At 47.4% G+C, this 21856-nt stretch overlaps 1 protein-coding gene across 1 annotated transcript; it reads right to left on the bottom strand.

Annotated features, from left to right (window-relative positions):
- Positions 1-1877: 1877 nt before the first annotated feature.
- Positions 1878-20777, bottom strand: R3HDML (R3H domain containing like). Its single transcript, XM_015099892.4, has 5 exons — positions 10264-20777; positions 7102-7220; positions 6857-6989; positions 5533-5648; positions 1878-2391 (listed from the first exon to the last, which is right to left on the bottom strand). Exons 1-5 carry the CDS (start codon positions 10702-10704, stop codon positions 2259-2261), a joined length of 942 nt encoding a protein of 313 aa, XP_014955378.3. The 5' UTR covers positions 10705-20777; the 3' UTR covers positions 1878-2258.
- Between the last annotated feature and the right edge of the window lie 1079 nt (positions 20778-21856).

The raw sequence follows: 21856 nt of genomic DNA, 5'->3' as shown, positions 1-21856 counted from the left end.
TCTATGGCCTCAGTTTTTATGTCCATAAGATGGGAATAAGATCAATACATAGCAGGATAATTTAATGAGATTAAGAGTGTCCTCAGCATCTCATAAATGCCAATGGTGATTACTCTGGTTATCCTGTTAACTCTGGACATAGGAAGGCAAATCAGGGGCCTCCAAAGAGCATAGTCATTGGGATCGGAGGGAGCTGAATTCAAATCCTGTATCTGCTCCTTACTAGCTCTGTGAACTTATACATGTCATGGAATCCAGAGGGTCGCCTGCCACTTAAATTTCCAAAACAAGGTTTTCCCTGGTAGTGCAGTGGCTAAGATTCCACTCTTCCAATGCCGGGGGCCTGTTCGACTCCTGGTCAGGGAACTAGATCCCAGATAACTCAACTAAAGAGCTCACATGCCACAACTAAGAGCTGGTGCAGCTAAATAAATAAATAAACTTCTTTAAATCTAAAAAAAAAAATTTCCAGAACATTTTGGGAATTTGACAAAGGGTTGGCAAGTCATTCCCCCACCTGCCACATAAGGATATTATTAATTTTTAAGGAAATCTAACATTCATTATCACCGTTGTGTGATACATGAAAGGACATTTTAATACTCCTCCTTCCAAAAAAAACTAGGAAGAATATAATCTGAGAATAATGAATTCAGAACTACGTCCTTGTTTTTCTTATTTCATGCATCTCCAGCATTCGGAAATGGGCACTGCTGAGAAGTCTCATTTTTCTTATTTCATGCATCTCCAGCATTTGGAAATGGGCACTGCTGAGAAGTCTCATTTTTCTTAGCTGTAAAGTGGAGTGAGAAGTCAGACACCTGCACCTGTGATCCAGCTGATGTACTTGGTGCAAAGCAGGAGCTGAGGGACTGTTAGCACCTGGTCTTCTTTATTTATTTGGCTGTGCCAGGTGTTGGCTGCAGTCAGTATACAGGCTCTTCACTGCGGCATGCAGGATCTAGTTCCCTGACCAGGGATCGAACCAGGATTCCTGCCTTGGGAGCTCAGAGGCTTAGCCGCTGGACCATCAAGGAAGCCCTTTCGGCCTTCTTCCTGAGCTGGTTTCCCCGCAGCCCATGTCCTCTGCTCTGCTTCCTTCTCTCTGACCCTCCTGAGGACCAAGATGGGGACCAGAAAGAGCCACTGCATGAGATGTCAGAGAACTTTATTGAGGGCGGAGGAAGGTGATATTGGAGACACAGCTACAGGTCGTAGACTAGGTGGGAATGTCCAAGAGGGAAGAATACTCATTCCATCCAGGACCATGTAGGGACTCTGTGAAAAGGGGCTTGTTTTCCATCCGGGTCTTTGAATGAAGCTCTCTTCAGCCAGGCAGGGAGGGGGCCCCAGCTGGAGGGCAAGGTCTGAGGGAGAGATTTTACTATCTCTAAAGACAAAAGGTCTTTTGTGTGTTTTGATAACTGGGTGGGGTGGGGAGAGGGGAGGTTTCTGGGAATGAGAATGAGATTCTGTGGGAGAAATAAAGAAAGGAGAGAGAGACAGAGAGAGCCACAGGAAGAAAAAAAAAAAGCCTTAAAAGAGAATTCCCTCAGGTGAGCTTTGCTTTTAGCTTGTCAGTTCTGAGCATTCAGAGAGGTGTCTAGAACAGACTGAAGGAGCTGTCAGAGCCTGGGCTTCAACCTGGGTGCCTTCCCAGACAAGCCATGCAGCTCTCAGTAAGTCATGCCCTTTCGCTAAGCCTCAGTGTGCCCACCTGTAAAAAAGGTGCCTGGACCCTGCAGTGGCTTCAGCAACGTACACTAGGGGTGGGCTGTCCACAAGCTAACTACAGTTATTTTGTAAAAGCTTGCAACTGAAATGGTCCCAAATCAGAGAGGGAGACCACTGGCTCACAAAGACGGCCCAGAAGCTGGTTGGCTATTACTGAATGAATGAAGGTAGTTTATTGGATACACAAAGACTTGCGGGTTGGAGGCCTGAGAGTCCAAAAGCTGCTGCCACTGCTTCTTCCAGCCCTGGCTCTCTGAGAACTGAGTCAATTGAGGATGCAGGCCTCTTTCCTGGAGGCCGGAGGCCGGAGGAGAAAAAGATGTAACAGGTAAGAAGGAAAGCAAGGAGGCTGTTTTCTCCTGGTACATGCTGGACGTTTAGGAAATGGAAACAGGAGGGAAGATTCAGGTAGGTGAAGCGAGCCCAACTCACATCCTTAAAAAAGTATTCCTTGACCCCGTCTTGGGGAAGGGACTCTGGGAGCGTCAGGCCCAGCCGGAGGCCTGCCAGAGCCCATGGAAAATTCAGAACCACAGAAGCTTGTTGGACTTGCGTCTCGAGAAGCACAGGTTGCTGCTGCAGCTGCCTTGGTAGATGGGCGGGCAGGCAGAACACGGCCTCCCCGTCTTGTACGGTGCCTCTCCGATCCAGTTACCCCTGGAAGAGAAGAGGGCCCAGGGAGGCGGGGTGGCGGGGTCAAGGGGGAGGCGGGGTGGGGGGGTACAGATTCATGAGCCACCTTCACACAGGTTTTCAAATATCAGCAGGGCCGCTGACTGGCCCTGTAACGTCACGACTGCAAGCCTCAGTTTCTTCATCTCTAAAATCAAGAGAAGACATTCCTCCCGCACAGGAATGAGCATATCCAAGCACCTGGCTTGGCAGATAAGCAGTTCCCCAAGAAGTGTGATTTTTTTGATTCCTTCCACACAACCACCCCACCCCAGCCACCTCCCCAAAGAAATCCCTCCCTCCCCTCTCCAACAAGCAGATCTGAGTTCTGATCCTGGTTCTGCCAGCTGGTGACAGAACAAACCATCTCATTTCTTTCTTTCTTTCTTTTTTTTTTTTGATGTGGGCCATTTTTAGTCTTTATTGAATTTATTACAGTATTGCTTCTGTTTAATGTTTCGGTATTTGGCCCTGACCAGGGATCAAATCTACACCCACTGCGTTGGAAGATGAAGTCTTAACCACTGGAAGATGAAGTCTTAACCACTTACCCAGGGACCACCAGGGTATTTTAGTCCCTAAACTACCTCATTTCTTGAGCCTTGATTTTATCCTCTGAATAAATTAATGAAATGCTGTCCATAAAAACTATGCAAAAGCACTTTGTAACTTACAAAGAAAGAAAGATAGCACTAAGTCATGTCCAACTCTTGCGATCCCATGAATCGCAGCCTGCCAGGCTCCTCTGTCCATAGGATTCTCCAAGCAAGAATATTGGAGTAGGTTGCCATTTCCTTCTCTAGGGGAACTTCCCGACCCAAGAATTGAATCCAGGTCTCCCACATTGCAGGCAGATTCTTTATCAACTGAGCTATGTGGGAAGCCCCTGTAACTCATAAGGTGATATGCAAATAAGAACTAGAATAATTAGATACTGGGTGTAATTCAACCATGGGGTCATGCCCGTGAAACCTCTTTGTGTTCTCCGCTGTACATTTATTTTTCATGGACAGTCTTATCCAAAAACCATCCTACCTGCTATGGAGTTAATCTTCTCAATGGATTTTAGGAGGGGGGGGATAGGGAGCCATTGCTTAAAGGTAACAGTTTCTCTTTGGGGTGATGAAAATATTTTGGAAATAGAGGTGATGCTTGTACAACACTATGAATGCAGTTTATGCCATGAAATAGTGTACAGTACTTAAAAATGGCTAAATGGCAAGTTTTATGTTTTATATATATATTTTACCTAGATTGAAAAAAATGAATAATGTAATACACCAAAAACCCATTGAGTTGTACACTTCAAATGGATAAATTGTATGGTATGTGAATTATATCTCAATTAAGCAGTTTTTTAAAAAAGAAGAAACCAGGAATTCCCTGGCCATCCAGTGGTTAAGATTTGGTGCTTTCAGGGGCCATGTTTGATTCCTGGTCAGGGCACTGAAATCCCACAAGCCTCGAGGCATGGCCAAACAAACAGAAAAAACTTTTATCCCATCATTCTCCTGCTCAAGAATTTTAGCGGTTTCCCACTGCCTGTGCAGGAGTTTGCAAACTTTTTATATAAAGGGCCAGACAGTAAATATTTTAGGCTTTGGGGGCCAAATGTCTTTATTGTATGAAAGCAGCCCTAGGGATATGTGAACAAATGTCGTGGTCATGTTTCAATAAAAGTTTATTTACAAAAATAGGCAGCAGGTTGGATTTGGGGCTGTAGGCTGTAGTTTGCTGGCCTCTAGCTTATGAATCACAGCTATAGTTTTGGTCTGGCCTTCCAGACTGCTCGGGCTTCCCTGATAACTCAGCTGGTAAAAAATCCGCCTGCAGTGCAAGGGACCTGGGTTCAATCCCTAGGTTGGGAAGATCTCCTGGAGAAGGGAAAGGCTACCCACGCACTCCAGTATTCTGGCCTGGAGAATTCCATGGACTGTATAGTCCATGGGGTGGCAAAGAGTTGGACACAACTGAGCGACTTTCCCTTTCCAGACTGCCCCAGTGGCACATGGATCCAGCTTACACACGGATCTTCCCACAGCTCTTTTCTCCATCCAACCCACAGAGTTCTTTTTTCTCCCTCTTCATCCACCTCAAGGCCTAAAATCAGCCCCCCAGGATCTTGCTCGGGGTGGCCTAATAATCTCACCACTAGCTTGTAGTGTTCGTGATCTCTCAAGTTCCAGTGCCTTATTTTCTCAAACATCAAACACTCTTTGTAGGCAGAAATGGAATCTTTTTCCTCCAGAAGTGATGGCTGAATAACAATAAGTAAAGTCAGCCAAAGTGCTTAGAAAAGTGTGGATTTCTGGTTTCATATGGGTTCGTTCATTCATTCATTCAACCAAGACTTCTAGTGGGCATCAGGATTTATGTCAGATGCTGTGAGTCCACAGTTTTCCAGCGGGAAAGTTTAGGGGCAGGGAATGTGGGTGGTAGAGACACCAGGGGATGATGGAATAAAAGTTATCCTTTTTTTGTTTAATTTAACCACTTGAGGGAAAGTTTTGCTTTAAGAAAAACCAACAGTTTGAAATCACTGTAATAAAAGGATATAAGGTCTATTTCCTGCTCTCAAAGAATTCTCTTGACCTCTCTCCCACCTAGCTGATTGGAGAGTTTGGAAGAAGCAGCTGAGCATACTCACTGCATCCTTCCTTTCTTTCCTATGGGATCTGCCTGTCTGCAGGGAGCATGTGTCCTTGGTTGCTCTGTTTCTTGTGGGAAGCTTGAAGGGGCCAGCACTATACTTAGAAGAGGCCTCTGGTTGTCCAGTGTTGCTTGTTAATGGATGTGAAGGTCTAGTTCAACAGCAAGCTATTTGCAAGCCCACTTGGCTGGCAGAGCTAAAACACATTCTCCACTACTGGCTTCATCAGGGAGACTGCCTATCCACTATCCACCTGCCTTGGTCCTCTGTCTATCACCCAATTGACTGTGAAGCTTGGGTAAAGAAAAAGGATTCTCGATCAGCTCTAAAAGTACCAAACTGTATGGTGTATGGTTATTTAGAACAGAGGAAGGCAAGGTGTCCTGTGTGTCTTCCTTTTCTGAGACTCCTGCCTACTCCACCTTGTGATCCACCCTCCTGCCCCAGAGTCCCCTCGACCTCAAAGCTGCACTCACTTAATGGCGTAGTTGCAGACCAGGTACACAGCCTGGCGCCAGGTGCTGCCCCAGACGCGGATGCTGCCACAGGTGTGGATGGCACAGCCCAGCCGATTGGAAGATGCCCACACCATCTGAGAAGGGAGGACAAAGGCAAGGGAGGCTGTGAGAAGGACTTGGGCCTGGAAGGTTCCTGCACTTGCTCAGTTCAGGGTGGATGCATTAGCTGAGGTTTTCCTGGGGGAGGCAACTGTCTCAAAAGTGAGAGGATGGAGGCATATGGTACTATTGATATAATGTTTCCCAAACTTTATTTTTTACTACAATCAACAGTAGCGAGAACAGTTTTATATTGTTACCCAGTGCACCAACACACACACACACACACACACACACACACACACACCCCTACTCCTCTTGCACAAAAGTTTTATGAATATTTAATCTTATCATATAGAATGATACATGCTAATGTTTTCTATAGTGTTCAATTAGATTTCCTTCTTTCCCCCCTTGTGAACAATGCTTGAAAATCATTGTTGTGTTGGAGATTAGAACACAAACTTTGAAGATAAACAGCCTTGGATCAGTTTCTCAATATCAGAAGCTGTGTGACTTTGACCAAGTCACTTAACCGCTCTGTGCCTGGTTTCTCCTTTGGTAAAATGGAGGTAATATCTCATGGATGTCAGGAGGGACATTTGGCTTAAGCCTCACATTTCCTAGGGGAATTTCTCTAGTGTTTGACATTTACTGCAAATGAGTCACAGAGAAATTGGCAGGTCTCCAAAAGAAGACATTGGTCCTACCATTGGTCCTGTTTCTTATAACACTACACTGCCTTGTATTTTTATGTACAATAAGTGGTACCATCTCAATATGAGCACTCAAAATACACTATGATTTTTGGGTAATCTTATTTGGCATTTCCTTGGAGAAGGAAATGGCAACCCACTCCAGTTCTCTTGCCTGGAAAATTTCATGGATGGAGGAGTCTCGTAGGCTACAGTCCACGGGGTCAGAAAGAGTGGGATGCAACTGAGTGACTTCACTTTCACTTTTCTTTCACTTTTAAGATAGCATAGCCTTGGAAAATAGATAACACTGGGAAACATTTGGACCTATTGATAGCAAAGGCACTCTTGAACTTGTCAGACTACACATCTCCATTTTGGGGTCAAACAATATGGTCTGCTGACCTAAGACACTCAATATAAGATCCAGTTCAGTTCAGTTCAATGTATATACAGGAAAAGGCTCATTATGTAAAAGGAAGTCCGTACAGGTTGCTGTCCACCACATTCTATTTCTCCCACCAGCCCTTCAGCCCTACAAAGGGTACCTGGGTATAGTGGGAGCAGACAGGGCCACGGCAGCGCCAGGGGCAATGCGGGGTACAGTCCTTTGGGGCAGGAAACAAGTAATGCCGCTTCTCCTCTGACCAAGACCTCACAAGATCCACCACTGAGCGGTACCTGGGAAGGTGGAGGCGATGGAAGAAACTCAGACTGTGTGCTCAGCGAGCTGCTGAGTGATGGAGTGGAAGAAGGGTAGTGAAGGGACGGGGTGAAGGGAGGGCTCACTCACCGGCCGGAATGGACAGACAGGTTCTGGCCCACGTATCTCATCAGCTGTGAGGGCCCGTGGGCCCAAATGCACTGGGAGGCCCAGGCCTCAGCCGACCTGGCCAGCCGCTCGTCCCAGACCTGGGAAAGCAGAAAGGCCATGAAATTCCCCGAGGGAGGAAAACCACCACCATCTCAGTAGTGTCTAGAATGCAAATACACATGGTATCATGACTCCTCCATCTCCTGGGAACACTGCAATAAATCCACTTAATTAATAAGAAAACTGAGCCTTAGAGAAGGCCTGTGACTTCAAGGTCAATAGCAAGTCCACACAAGGGCTGAGATTCACACCTAGCCTCTGACTCTTAGCCCGATGCCCTTTTTCCTTCACTGGACTTCAAGCTTGGGGTTCCCTGCTCTGAGGGGGGGGTCCCAGGGATTGGCCTGGGAGTTCTCAGCTATCCTTAGAAGTGACTGAGCCCAGGATAATAGGAAGAGAATGGATTTTTTATTTATTAAAATTTGAAAATGTGTTTAACAGTAAATTTTTAAAATTCAAAATGTGTTTTTAATAGTGAAAGGATGCACATGCTTACTATGTAAGCTGTTGAAAGGAGAAGTGGAGAGTCTTTCATCTTCATCTTATACTAGTCCCTCCAGCCACCCAGACCCTGGAGGTAATCATCATCGTGAGTTTCTTGTGTCCAGTTGCAGAAATATTCCACACCCATAAGCATATAATATATATATATAATGTATATATGATTATATGTAGAAATATATGTAATTATATATAATATAATGTATGCAATATATATAATTATATATCATTGTGTTAATATATAAATAAAAATGTATTTTGTAAATATAATAATTACATATATATATATACACATACATATAATCCTTCCTGGAGAAGGAACTAGCAACCCACTTCAATATTCTTGCCTGGAAAATCCCATGGACAGTAGAGCCTGGTGGGCTACAGTCCATGAGGTCACAAGAGAGTCAGACATGACTTAGCAACTAAAGTGTTAGTCACTCAGTCGTGTCCGACTCTTTGTGACCCCATGGACTATAGCCCGCCAGGATCCTCTGTCCATGGAATTCTCCAGGCACGAATACTGGAGTGGGTTGCCATTTCCTTCTCCAGGGGATCTTCCCAACCCAGGGATTGAACCCGGGTCTCCTGAATTGCAGATAGATTCTTTACCAACTGAGCCACCAGGGAAAAACAGCATATACATACATATGTATATATATATGTGAAGTGTTTTGACAGATGGCAGGATGCCAGACATTCTATTTGGCACCTTGCTGTTTTCATTTAACCAGATAGGTTTGTCTTAGCGATGATTCTACATCAGCGCATAGAGAATACCCTCCTCCTCCTCTGTAACGGCTTCTTAATTTTCCAATCTGTGAATGCCCCAAGTTTTATATCTCGAAAAAGGATCACTTTTAAAAAAACACTAGTTCCCTTCCACTCTGACTTCCTGAGATTCTGAGATATTATTTGTTCCTTCATTTCATCTGTCATTTAGCAAATATTGAACAAGGACTCACAGTCTAGCAAGGAAATGAGACGTTAAGCAATCATTACAGTTGGCTGGTGTGAGAATGTGAAACGGAATCTGGTCTTTTTTGGAGCCATAGAGAGAAAGGGTTCCTTGAGCAAGGGATGTTTAGCCAGATACCTGTCCTGTGGGCTGAAGCCAGCTAGTGAAGCAATGGGGACGCCCAAAGAAGGGTCCAGACATCTCCCCGGGGTTGTGAGACTCATCCATTCTTAAAGAAAGCAGAGGAATGTTTTCTTCATGCTGCAAAGGGGTGAGCTGAGGTAGGGGCATGCAAACCTCTAACCCATACTCACTGACCCTCCCTGGGGCCCCTCCTGGTGGAACTGTCTAGCTCTCTTTCTTCCACAATACATGCAACAATCAAACACCTGTTGCAGGGAGGGCTTTGCACGCAGGGCTGGTGCTCAATAAATGTGTCATTGTTTGAAAACTGGAGGGCCTTCTATGTGCCAGCCACTGTGTTAATCAATGGATGAGTCAGTTAGTGAACAAATAAATGGCTCCCCCACCTTTAGCTGCCTGCCATTTGGGCTCCCATCCCCACCCCTCCCAACACCTTATTGCACCTGATGTTGTATTCTACATAAATGTTGTGGTTGATCTTTGTTTTTTATCATGCCCACTGAAATGGGAGCTCTGCGAAGGACAGGACCTTGTCCATCCTGTTCTCGGCAGTGTCCACAGGGCTTAGCAGTGGTGCCTAGCTCCAAGCAGGAGATGCTACATAAGTGAATGAGCACATTTCAAAAGTACAAGTGTTTGCAGGCAGTTAAGGGAGCAGGTATCCGTCTTAAAGGCGGCAGCTGACAATCCTTTTCCCTAAAGAAATCTGTAGGTGAGCTGGAGGCCTATCTCTCTACAGGCTAGTTTGGGACAATGGTCCTGGGGGAGGGGCTGCGATAATGAAAAAGGTTCCCTCCTCCCCTTTGGAGTCAGGCTGGTAGGGGGCTGGGGTGAGATACCCTCTTCTCCCCTGATCCCCCATTCTGCCTCTTTGAAGGAAGACATCCCAGCGTCCTTTGCTGGTCAGCTGCAGTTTCTCCCCCAGCCTGTGCCCTCCACCCCCACCCCAGAAACCAATCCCCATCTCTCCCAATTCTACTTCCAGAGACTTGTGGACAGACTGGGAGTGTCATCAAACCCCTGGGGCAAAGAGACAATGGCAGGGAAATCTCCAGCCACCCACCTACTGCGGATCCCCAGCAGGAAGCCAGAATTCTTAGAAAAGGCATTGTGTTAGTTAAGACAACAGCTTTAGCAGCTGGCAGATCTGGGGTGTAATCCCAAGTGGGTGACCTTCAACAAATTAATTCTCTGCTTCTTGATTTCTTTAAAATGCAGATAAATCCCACCTTGAAGGAAGAGGGTTCAGTGTAAGTGCCTGGCGCACAGAGGATGCGCCATAAATTGCAGTCCTCTGCTCCTGCCTGCAGAAAGGACCTATATAAAGCCTTAGTTTTCTCATCTGTAAAATGGGCAGACTTTACAGGGCCCAGATACTGGCTAGAAAGGCTAGACTCATGAATGGTCCAGCCCTTCCAGGGCACACTGAGTCAACTGGCATTTGCCAGAGAGGGCACTGGCAGAGTGTGAGGACTCACCATATACTCCATGTTGGCAGCAGGTGGGTGCACGCTGGCCCGGATGTGGTTGTGATAATCCAATAAGGCACTCATGTCCCGAGCAGAGATGTGGCGCTTCCGCCGGTACCGAGGCACCCCCAGGCCACTCAGGGGCCTCACAGCTGTGCCCTTGGTCTGGGCCAGTGCCAGGGTGGCGTTGGGCATCAAGGCGTTCATTGTCTGGCCTGCCCAGAAGAGCAGGCCAGCCAGGCCCACAGTGCTGGGCAGCGGGGGCATAGCTGGCTGGAAGGGGTCCCACGTCTGGCCTCGTGCAGTCAGAGCTGTCTGCCTGGAGGGGACGGTCATGAGGGCACCAAACCCTGAGTGCTCCCCAGCCTTCCCACCCCAGAGGATGCTAACTACTGAGAGCTTGACACAGACCTTCCAACACAGCTCTGGTGGTGGGGAGCAACACTCCATCCTTCCCACCCCATGGACTGAGTGGATGGTGCAGTGGGAAGAAATGCCCAGACAGGGACTTCCTGGGGGTCCAGTGGCTAAGACTCCATGATCCCAATGCAGGGGCCCCAGGTTCAATCCCTGGTCAGGGAACTAGATCCCACATGCCACAACCAAGAGTTTGCAGGCCACAGCTAAAGACCCTGTGTGCCTCAACTAAGATCCGGTGCAGCCAAATAAATATATATATATATTTTAAGATAGGAAGAAAGAGTAAAGAAATGCCCAGAGAGTGGCTGAATTCGGACCAGGCCCTGGAGTGAGACAACACTTCAAAGCCGGAGTTCCATCCCACCAGCCCAGGAAGCAGACCCCACACCTCCCCAGACTGGATACCCTCTGCACCAATCTCACTCCACACGGGCTTTGTCGGTGCCCTCAGAGGGGCAGCGCCCACCTCCCCTGAGGCATCGACCAGGGCCCTCTTGTCCCCAAGTTGCTGCAATTTCAGGGTGGAGTTCAGTTCAGTTCAGCCGCTCAGTCGTGTCCGACTTTTTGCGACCCCACGGACTGCAGCATACCAGGCTTCCCTGTCCGTCACCAGCTCCCGGAGCTTGCCCAAACTCTTGCAAGACACAGAAAGAAGACACTGAAAGAGGCACACAGAAGGAAAGAGAGAAACAGAGAAAAAGAAAACGAGGGAGACAAAAAGATCACTGACATAAAAAGATCCTGAAAAGAGCTATGAGACAAAAAAGGTAGAAAGATACAGAGAGAAAGAGAGACGACGTTGGGGCAAAAAGAGAAGGAACATGGGAGAGACAGAGAGAGAGAGAAAGAGCGGGGAAAAGAACAGACAAGATGGAGAAAGAAATACTGAGAAGAGAACCAGAGTGAGGGGTCCGGGAGACAAGGCGGCAGGCTCCCCAGGGGCGCGTACCCAGGATGGGCAGCCCAGGCTGGCGGCAGGAGGCGGCCCAGGAGGCAGGGGACCTCTGCAGACGCCCAGCCCGCCTGCCGCACAGCGACTTAAACGTTCCGCCAAGAGCTGATGGCATCTGACGTCCCAGCCCCCCAGCCCCCTCCCCTTCCAGCCAGACCAGGCTCGAAACTCCGCCTGCCGGTCCATGGGCTTCTCTCTCCTCCCTCTCTCTGCTGTTCCACCTGAAGTGCGAGGGGGCCGGGGCTGAGCTGCCGGTCAGGATGGGGGTGTGGTCAAGGCAGGGATTCCCGGACGAAATACCACCTCTCCTCAGGAGACCTCAGATCCCGAGTTTTTTCTCTGCCTTCCAGACCCCGCATATTACGGCCATCTCGCATCCAGAAAGTGTTTTTCTGTTTTCTCCACAAAGCCCTCCAGCCCCAGAGTTGGCAGTTTTCATATGGCCCCCATCTAACGAGCCTGGCTGAACTTGGATGCTGAGCTCGACGTATACAAGCTCAGCCAAACCCTCAGAAGCAGATACGATCCCTCCCTATTTTAGACGAAAAACCGGTCTCCAAAGAGGTGAAGGAACAGTCCAAAATCAAGCCAGCCTGTCTGCTGTGGGGCCAGGATTCACATCCAAGTCTGACCCCAGGGAGGGCCGTGCTAGCATGTAAAAAGGATGTCATTTCTGTAACCAAATCAAATATAGATGCATGGCGGGGAAAGCCCGATGAGAATATTAGAATATTTCCTTCGAGGCCACTCAAACATAGGACCATGCAGCCTAATTAATTAAGCCAGTGGATGTGGATTCAAATCTCCATTATTTTGTTTTTGAGGGGTTTTTTTTGTTTGTTTTTCTTTCTTGAAAAAAAAAAAAAAAGCCTTTTTATGCTAACTGGTGTCCTTGGGCAGATTACGTAACCATTTGTGCTTTATCTGGAAAATGGGAGAAATAAAGGTTCTTTCCAACACTGATGCCAGGATTAAATGAATTCACGTCTAATTGAGTGTGTGCTCTTTAGGTGTGTGTGCCTGTGCTTATGAGAGTATGTGTGATTGTTATAGGTGTACAAGCACACGCAGACACACACGTGAGGGCTTGTGTGTCATATATAGGTGTATGGATGCGTACATGATCATGCAGATGTCTGTACCTGCGTGTGTACTCGCATGAGTACGCATGTGTTGTATGTTATGAATGTGCAAACACATACAAGCGCATCCTTCTGATGATTTCTGCGTCATATGCGTGCGTTAATGCATAAGTATTCGAGGATGTGTGTGTGTGTGTGTGTGTTGACAGAACTCCTTTGATCTCTGAATTGCTGTACTTTGTTGTTGACAAAGAATTTCATTTTCTCTTCTCTGATTCCTTGTATTCTTCACAAATAACAAGCGATGCCTTTGCAACGGGAAGGGACAGACTTACAAGAAAGGTGTTCCATTAAAAAAACCCAAAGTTGAAGCACTTGTAATCTTCAGCCTCCACTTCCAGAGACCTTTCTGAGAAGTTCCAGGCAGAACCCAGTCCCCGGTGCCAAGCTGAGCCCTGGCCCAGGTGACGATGCAGGGCTGGGAACTGGGACGGGGCTACCCAAGTGCGGTCCTCCCCAGACGCATGGAATTCCAGCCCCAGGCAGCCGCCCAGCCTCAGCCTCGGCGGCCCAGACAGTGCGGCTGCCAAAGCACACACCTTTTCCCCCGGAGCAGCTTCCCCCCAGCCCAGGCTGACTGCTGGATGCTGGGGGAGGCGGGGCACACAGAGGCAGTGGGGGTTGGGGGCTGCTGACTCTGACCTCTACGTGGCTTTCTCATCACACAAGAAGGGCAAGAGGCACTGGCTCCGATCTAGTTCCATTCTCTGCCTCCAGTAGGCTGGGTGTCCTGGGGCAAGTCTTTATCCTTCTCCGGGCCACTGGAGCAATTGGACTTAGGGCTTTTCTGCCTACAGTGAGCTGAGATCCGTGACATACCAGGCAGCAGAGGAGGCAGACACAAACAGCTTTGGCACTGATGACCCAGGAGTGTGTGCCCTACTCTCTCTGAGCACTAAATACCGACCTCTCCCATGTCCTGGCCACTTGCAATGGTCCAGAGCATTACATCCATGACTCACTTGGTCCTTGCAGCTGCCTTTGAGGCAGCAACCCCGCCCGCGGACAGATGGGGACACAGAGCTTCAGTGGCTTGTCCTAGGGCCTGTTTGCTAATTGGGATTCTGGCAGTGAACATTCTCGCCCGTTTTATAGAATGCACACGCATCCACTCTGCACACACCACACACACATGCATGTATACACACACACATACCCTTCTTCCACAAATATGCGACAGCTGGTTCCCCCTGTCCCTTAAATTCTTGCTGTCAGATGCCCTCAGGTGCTTTTCCATAAATACACAGAAACCCACCCTTTACACACTTGATCATGTTAACACATATAAGCGGCAAGTATTTGTTCTTATCTCAGGGCTCAGAAACATTTCAAGCATTTGACCTGGATGAGACCATTCAATCTTCAGACCCACCCTATCAGGTCAGTATTATTATTGTCATCATAACCATTTTTCTATACGTGAGGGAACAGGCACACAGAAGTGAGTCACTGGCTTGGGGTCTCACAGCAGGTGGGGGGCAGAGGTGGGGTGGGCCAGGCTAGTCCCACTGCCTCTCCAGAGAGAGAGACAGACAGACATCTGAGGAAGGCATAGCCTCGTAGTCCAACCATGTGGACAAAATCACCATCTCCTGGGACTTCCCTGATCGTCCAGTGCTTAAAACTGTGCTTCCAATGCAGGGGGTGTAGGTTCGATCCCTGGTCGGGGAACTAAGGTTCCACGTGCCTCGTAGTATGGCAAAAAGAAAAAAAATCACTGTCTCCTACCTGACATGTTCACACATCCAGAACAACCCAGAAAATCGCACTGGTAGCAAACATACAGAAACACCCCCGGCCAGTCTACCAGGTAGGACCTTGCCTGCTGTCCTTGTTGACTAAGCCTGCCCCAGGTTCACTTTGACAGGTTGGTGTTGTTTAGTTACCAAGCCATGTCTAACTCTTTGTGAGCTCATGGACTGCAGCACGCTAGGCTCCTCTTTCCTTCATCGTCTCCCAGAGTTTGCTCAAATTCATGTTCATTGAGTCGGTAATGCCACCGAACCATCTCATCTTCTGCCACCCTTTTCTCCTTTTGCCTTCAATCCTTCCAAGCATCAGGGTTTTTTTTTCTGACAAGTCGGCTGTTTGCTTCAGGTGGCCAAAGTATTGGAGCTTCAGTTCAGCAACTGTCCTTCTGGTGAATATTCAGGGTTGATTTCCTGTAGGATTGACTGGTTTGATCTCCTTTCTGTCCAAGGGATTCTCAAGAATCTTCTGTAGCACCGGAACTCAAAAGCATCAATTCTTTGGCACTCAGCCTTCTTTATGATCCAACTTTCCCATCTGTACATGACTACAGCAGGTTGCCAGGGGATAAAAATGTTAGGGGTGAAGGCAGGAAATAATCAGGGGTGGCCCAGATCAATGTCCTGGGCTGGGATCTCACTTCAGGGTAAGAGCTTTACTCACCCCTGGATTTTGTCACGCTGGATTCAGCTATTGCTTCATCTTCACTCCTACCAGAATTTTCTCTGGTCTTGGGCAAGTGAAGGGGAAATTCTTCTAGATAGCAGTAGTATTTGAGGCAGTACATCTCAGTGACTAACACTGCTGACTCTGGATCCAGACAGCCTGGGTTCGTGGCTTACTAGCTGTGTGTCCATGGGCAAGTTACTTAACCTTTCTGTGCCTTGGTGTCTCACCTCTAAAATAAAGCTGCCTTGTGGAGTTGTTGTGAGGATTAAATGAACTGATACAAGTGACACAAGGCCTGAGTAAGCAGTCAATAAATGTTAGCTATAATTGATGATAATAATAACAACAACAATAACAGTCAACACTTATTTAGCACATACTAGATGGGCGTCCCTGGTGGCTCAGATGGTAAAGAATCTGCCTGCAATGCAGGAGACCAGGGTTCAATCCCTGAGTCGGGAAGATCCCCTGGAGAAGGGAATGGCTACCCACTCCAATATTTTTGCCTGGAGAATCCCACGGACAGAGGAACCCCGCAGTCTGTGGGGTCACAAAGAGTTGGACACAACCAAGCGACTAACACTTTCACTTTTTTTCAGGTGCCAAGCACTAAGTCCTATAGGGGTCCAATATAAGTTTTGCTCCAGTTTTATGGATTAGGGTTCAGAATCTCCATTCAACAGATGAAGAAGTGGAAATTCAGAGAGGTTAAGTACCTTGTCCAAGGTCACACAGCTAGTCCCAGTGGAAACTGGATTCCAGTGCCAGGTCTCTGATTCTTAACCCCAGTGTTCTTTTTAGACAATAAAGTTGCTTTTAAGAAGAGTCTGTGTAGGGACTTCCCCAGTAGTCCAGTGGTTAAGACTCCACACTCCCAATGCAGGGGCTCAATGAAAAAAAGCCTGTGTTGTACAACAAAAGGAATATAGCCCAAATTTTCTAATAACTATATATGGAGTATAACCTTTAAAAGTTGTGAATCACTACATTGTCCATGAATTTATATGATATGGTACATCAATATTGTACATCAAGAGTTGTGCCCGACTCTTTGCAACCCCATGGACTGCAGCCCACCAGGCTCCACTGTCCATGAGATTTTCCAGGCAAGGATACTGGAGTGGTTTGCCACTTCCTTCTCCAGGGGATCTTCCCAACCCAGGGTTTGAACCCGGGTCTCCTGCACTGCAAGCAGATTCTTTATGGACTGAGCTACAAGGGAAGCTTATTGCACATCAACTATACTTTAATTTTAAAAGAGAGATTAAGAAGAAGAGACTGTGGAACAGGAGCCTGGTGCTTGAGAGAGGAGACTAAGAAAGTTGGAATGTCCTTAGAGATCTTCCAGATCACCCTTTCATTTGCCAGTTGAGGAAATAGGTTCAGAGTAGGTGAGTGACTTGTCCAAGGACACACAGCAATTGGCAGACTCAAAACTTCAACCCAGATCTGTGTCACTCCAAATCCAAACAAGGGAAAGAGGGAGCTGGGAGGGAGGAGAGTACACGTGAAAGATAGGAATGATGATCCACACTCTTCAAAACTCTGGTCAAATGTTCCAAGTTCTTCTAAAAGACAACTGAGAAAATGAAAGAGATGGAGGTGGAAATCAGTAGAGACTCAAAAGATACACATTTTTTTTTTTAACGTTTATTCTTATTGATTTATTTGCCCCATGTGGGATCCTCAAAGTTCCTTGTGGCATGGGAACTCTTGGTTGCAGCCTATGGGATCTAATTCCCCGACCAGGGATCAAACCCAGACCTCCTGCACTTGGGGTTGTGGAGTCTTAGCAACTGGACCACCAGGGAAGTCCCTACATTATTTCATATGGGCAAATTTTTTATGGACTCCACTGTTGAGGTATGTGAACTTGAGTGCGGACAAAGAAATATTATAGAAGTCAAGCTGTGATTGAGGTGGGACATTTAAGGGGCTCCTATTTCTTGATCTGACTGGTGGTTACAAGAGCTTCACTCTATTGGGTCCCACATTGGTTTTATGTGACTTTCTGTACTTAGGTTTTATTTTTCAGTACAAAGTCTTAAAAAAAAAAAAAAAAAGGCAGTGGATACAATGACACCTTCCATCTGTCACTGTCCTAACCCTGCATGAGGATTTTAGCCTTCTTTCAACAGTTGAGGATGTGAGGTTCAAAAAAGGAGGCAGCTTCCTCATAGTCATACAGCAAGTAACTGGGAGCCGGGACTCAACCCTGGTGGTTGGTGTGCCTCTGCAGCTCTGCTGTGGCTGGGCTGCCAGTGGCAGGTGGTACCCGATCCCACAGTGGGGGGTGTTGGGGAGACCTGACAACAGATTCAGAAACACCGACTTCTCAGAAAATAAATAAAGCACGCCCAGAAGCACCTCTGGGCCCCCAGGTCTTCTGCTATCTCTGTACCCAATAAGTCTTGTCACCTCTTCGATGGGTTATCCAGAGGGAGGCAGCATGGTCTAGGAGTGGCAAGGACCAGAGCTGTGACCTCAGATGAGTGACCTTGGTCTGGATGACCCGAGGCAATTCTCTGAGTTTCAGCTTCCTCATCTGTATAATGGGAACAATAAACAAGCACTACGTTATTTGGCTCTTATGATAAATTCAGTGAGATACAGGAAGTGTCAACACACAAAGCAAGTTTGTTCAGTGTTAGCTATTAACCTGCCCAAGCAAACACCACGTGACTCCATTGAGAAGATGCTCAAGAACGGGCAAAACTCGAAGGCTTCCCTGGTGGTCCAGTGGTTAAGAATCTGCCTGTCAATGCAGGGGACACATGGGTTCAGTCCCTGGTCTTGGAAGATCCCACTTGCCACAGAGCAACTCAGCCCGTGCTCTACCCTGAGATGCGGTTACTGAAGCCTGCACGCTTTAGAGTGACGCTCTGCAGCAAGAGAGACCGCAAAAAGAAAGTAGCCCCAGCTCACTCTCTTTCCCCAGATCCAGGAAGCTTGATGGCATGTATATAAAAATTCATCCAAAAAAAAAAAATTCATCCAGCTGTACACTTAAGATCTGAATACCATAAGTTATACCTTAGTCTTCCCAGTCATAAAGAATCCACCTGCCAATGCAGGAGATGCAGGTTTGATCCCGGGGTCGGGAAGAAGCCCTGGAGAAGGAAATGGCAACCCACTCCAGTATTCTTGCCTGGAAAATTCCATGGAGAGAGGAGCCTGGCGGGCTACAGTCCAGGGGGTTGTGAAGAGTCAGGCAGGACTGAGCAGCTGAACACATGCACAAGTTACACCTTAAATGAAAATTGAGTTATAGATGGTTTGAAAAGCCTTTGTTTAATTTCAAAGAGTTCTTTTAACAAGTTTCAAATTAAAATCCAATATAAGAAAACACACACACATACCAACAGAAGTATCCCAATTTTGTCTTCCCAACATACACTTCCTACCCAGTACACAGACATATCCTTCCCAGTACACCCACCAAAACCCCAAACACTTTACACACATAGCCAAAGACCCCAACACCCACACAAAGAGAAGTCACAGCCCAACAGAGCAGACATACCTGCACTCCCATTCAACCTCACAGCACATCCATCTTTGAATAGATGGTTTTCAACTCTGGGTGTGTGTGAAAACACATCTTACTTTTATACACACAGAGACACACACAAACCAAACCCATAGACCAAATTGGCTTGGGGAGATTTGTGAGTCAGACAGACTGGGTTGGGGGTCTTGGCTCCGCCACTTCCTCACCACAGGACCTAGGGCGGCTCATGCAATTTATCTGAGCCTCAGTTTTCTGATCTGCAAAATGGGCCCAATAAGATCTTCTCTCATGAGATGAAATAAATTAGAAAGGAAGACCAGGAGTAAAAAAAGCTTATTGAGGGAAGGAGTTGCATGCTTTGTCTCTGTATCCTTGATGACTTACAACACGTCATTACAGTAGACTCACAGGTGTTGTCAGTTCTCACCAGATTAAATTTGCTACAATTCCAGTGGAAATTCCAGCAAGGTTATTGGAGGAAATTGGCAAGTGGATTCTGAACTTCGTGTAGGAGAGCCGTGGCCCTGGAATTCTCAAGACACTCCCTTAGTCATAATCTTAGTAATATGTGGTGATTAAGCAGACAATAGAAAGACGAAAAATGAGGGGAGGGTGAGCCTGGGACATAGGGGTGAGCCAAGGGGGACAGCATGGGCAAAGGCTCTGAGGCTGGAGGGCATTTGGTTCATTTGAGGAACTGAGAAAGGCAGGTTAGGGAGGATTAGAGGGGGCACTAGTGGTAAAGAGCCTGCCTGCCAACGCAGGAGACGGAAGACGCAGGTTCGATCCCTGGCTGGGAAAATCCTCTGGAGGGCATAGCAACCCACTCTAGTATTCTTGCCTGGAGAATTCCATGGACAGAGGAGCCTGGCGGGCTACAGTCCATGGGGTCGGCAAAGAGTTGAACATGACTGAAGCGACTTAGCAGGCGTGCACACAGAGGGGACAGAAGGGTATGAGGTGGCCCAGAGATGGGGGCAGAGGCGAGCAGAGACTATTTGTGCTGTTGGGAGGCCTTGAATGCCACCCCAGCTGCAGAACTGAGGACCTCAGTTTCACCTTGGCTTTGCCCTGTGCCCAGTCCTGGTGCCCCACTGGGGACAGGGGTTGGGGGGACACGGAGAGGAGAGGATGGCTTAGGTTTCAGGGAAACAGGAGCACATCATCCCACTATGATCTCTTAGGATCTGACTTCCCACGGACCCCCAGAATCCTGAAACCAGAGGGGTGCCCCTAAGGGGTCCTCCATCCTCCTCTTCTGAGTCAGCATTCTGAGCAGGGTGTTTTCAGGGGCTCTGCCGGGAAGCCCCTCATCCTCCCCGGTGTCAGGGAGGACTAGCCTCCTTCCATAAAGGCCAGGTGAAGAGGAGTAGCTGGAGAATGGGGCTGGTCCAGCGCGTTTAACCCAGCGGGAGTGTTCGGCGTTTCCCCCACCGCCCATGATCGCCAGGGGTCAAGACCGTGCCCTCGGGGGCCTGCGGCCGGAGGACTGGGGAATCCTCCTCCCGGCCCAGCCTGGACAGCTGCACGGCCAGGTGTGGCCGCGGAATTTGCTGTGTCGCCCGTCCGCGCAGCCGGAGCGGAAAAGCCTCAGCGTCAGCGCCCCCTCCTCGCCACCAGCGCTCGGGCCCCACATTCCTGCGGAGCGGGGCGGGGGCCAGGCGGCCACATCAGACGCCAGACCCGGAGAATTCTACTGGTCGGGGCCGGTAAGGGACCAGTGGACCCTCTGGGACTCCTCACCCCCTGGTGCTACCGGAACTGAGCCTGATCTCCCATCTGATTAATGCGGACAGCGACACTTGGCCTTGTCTATTTCCTAAGTGGTGAGCATCTTAATTTTAGAGGTGATCATCTATTGTGTGCCTACTGTGTACCTCACACCTGGCAAATAAGTTTTCACTTACTTGTCCTGGCAACAAAGTTGGCTGAATACCGTCCTCATTTTTCATGTGAGTTTAGATTTGAACCAATGTCTGTCTGACTGTATTCTTTAAAAAAAAAAAAAAAAAAATTCTTTATTTGGCCACACCTGGTCTTCCTTGAGATGGGTGGGATCTAGTTCTCTGAACAGGGACGAACCCAGGTCCCCTGTGTTGGAAACAGGGAGTCTTAGCCATTGGACCATCACGACCTCTAAACTCTACCAACTGTAAGTATTGTGAGTAAGTATGTGGCTGTCATTTTAGCAGTCAGGTAGGGTCAGATCTGGGAGGCAGTATGGGCCAGAAGTTAAGCTCTTTGCCCCTTGAGCACACTGACCCTAGTTTGAATCCCAGCTCTTCAGCACTGCTAGCTGTGTGACCTTGGCTAAGTTACTGAGCCTCTCTGGCCCTTGGTGTTTCCATCTGTAGACTGGAGTGATCACACTATCCACCAGCCGTGTGAAGGAAGAGTGTTAAGTCCAGTAAAGCACTTAGCACCGTGCCTGGCACCAGGTTAAGGCTCAGTATGTTATAAATTAATGTCACTTCCATAAAAAACAAAAATAAAACAACTAGCTAAATCTTTAAACTAGTAAAGGAGACAATTTAATTCATGTTTAACTCAACTTTAAGAATAGAGGCATTAAAATATGACGTAGGTACATCTGAATTCTATGCTGTACTTTGGATGGGAAGACTGGAAGAAAAAAAAGTTTCAAAAAACTCATTCGCAGAACCTAGGCATTTTATTCCCAGTTTGGTGTCCCCCCCTCCTTTTTTAAAAATACCATTTCTTAAATTGTGAAATATAACAAATATATAAGATTTATAACATATAAACATATAGTTAAATGAATATTTTTAAAGCAAATATCTCTATGACTCTCCCCAGGTAAAGAACCAGAACTCTGTCTACACCCCGAAAACCCTCTGATCCCCATGGCCTCCCTCGGTCCTACAGGTAACTGCTATGCTGACACTGACAGTCATTTCCTTGCCTTTCCCCCATCCCCTTATTTTACCAGTGCTCTTTCCAGCAAAAACAAATAAAAGACCAAACCATTTGGGAATGCATGTAAGAATTAAAGATTTTAAAATTTAAAAAATAAAATAAAAAAAAAAAAGAAAAAAAAAAACAAAAAAAAAAAAAAAAAAAAAAAAAAAAAGACCAAACCAAATCAAACCAATCAAAAAACTCTCCTTCCAAAACTTGGGATTCCCTGGTGGTTCAGAT

This window comes from Ovis aries, chromosome 13 (assembly GCF_016772045.2).
Source record: "Ovis aries strain OAR_USU_Benz2616 breed Rambouillet chromosome 13, ARS-UI_Ramb_v3.0, whole genome shotgun sequence".
NCBI classification, from domain to species: domain Eukaryota; kingdom Metazoa; phylum Chordata; class Mammalia; order Artiodactyla; family Bovidae; genus Ovis; species Ovis aries.
Note: the sequence above shows the minus strand (reverse complement) of the source record. Positions and strands in the feature narration are given on the sequence as shown.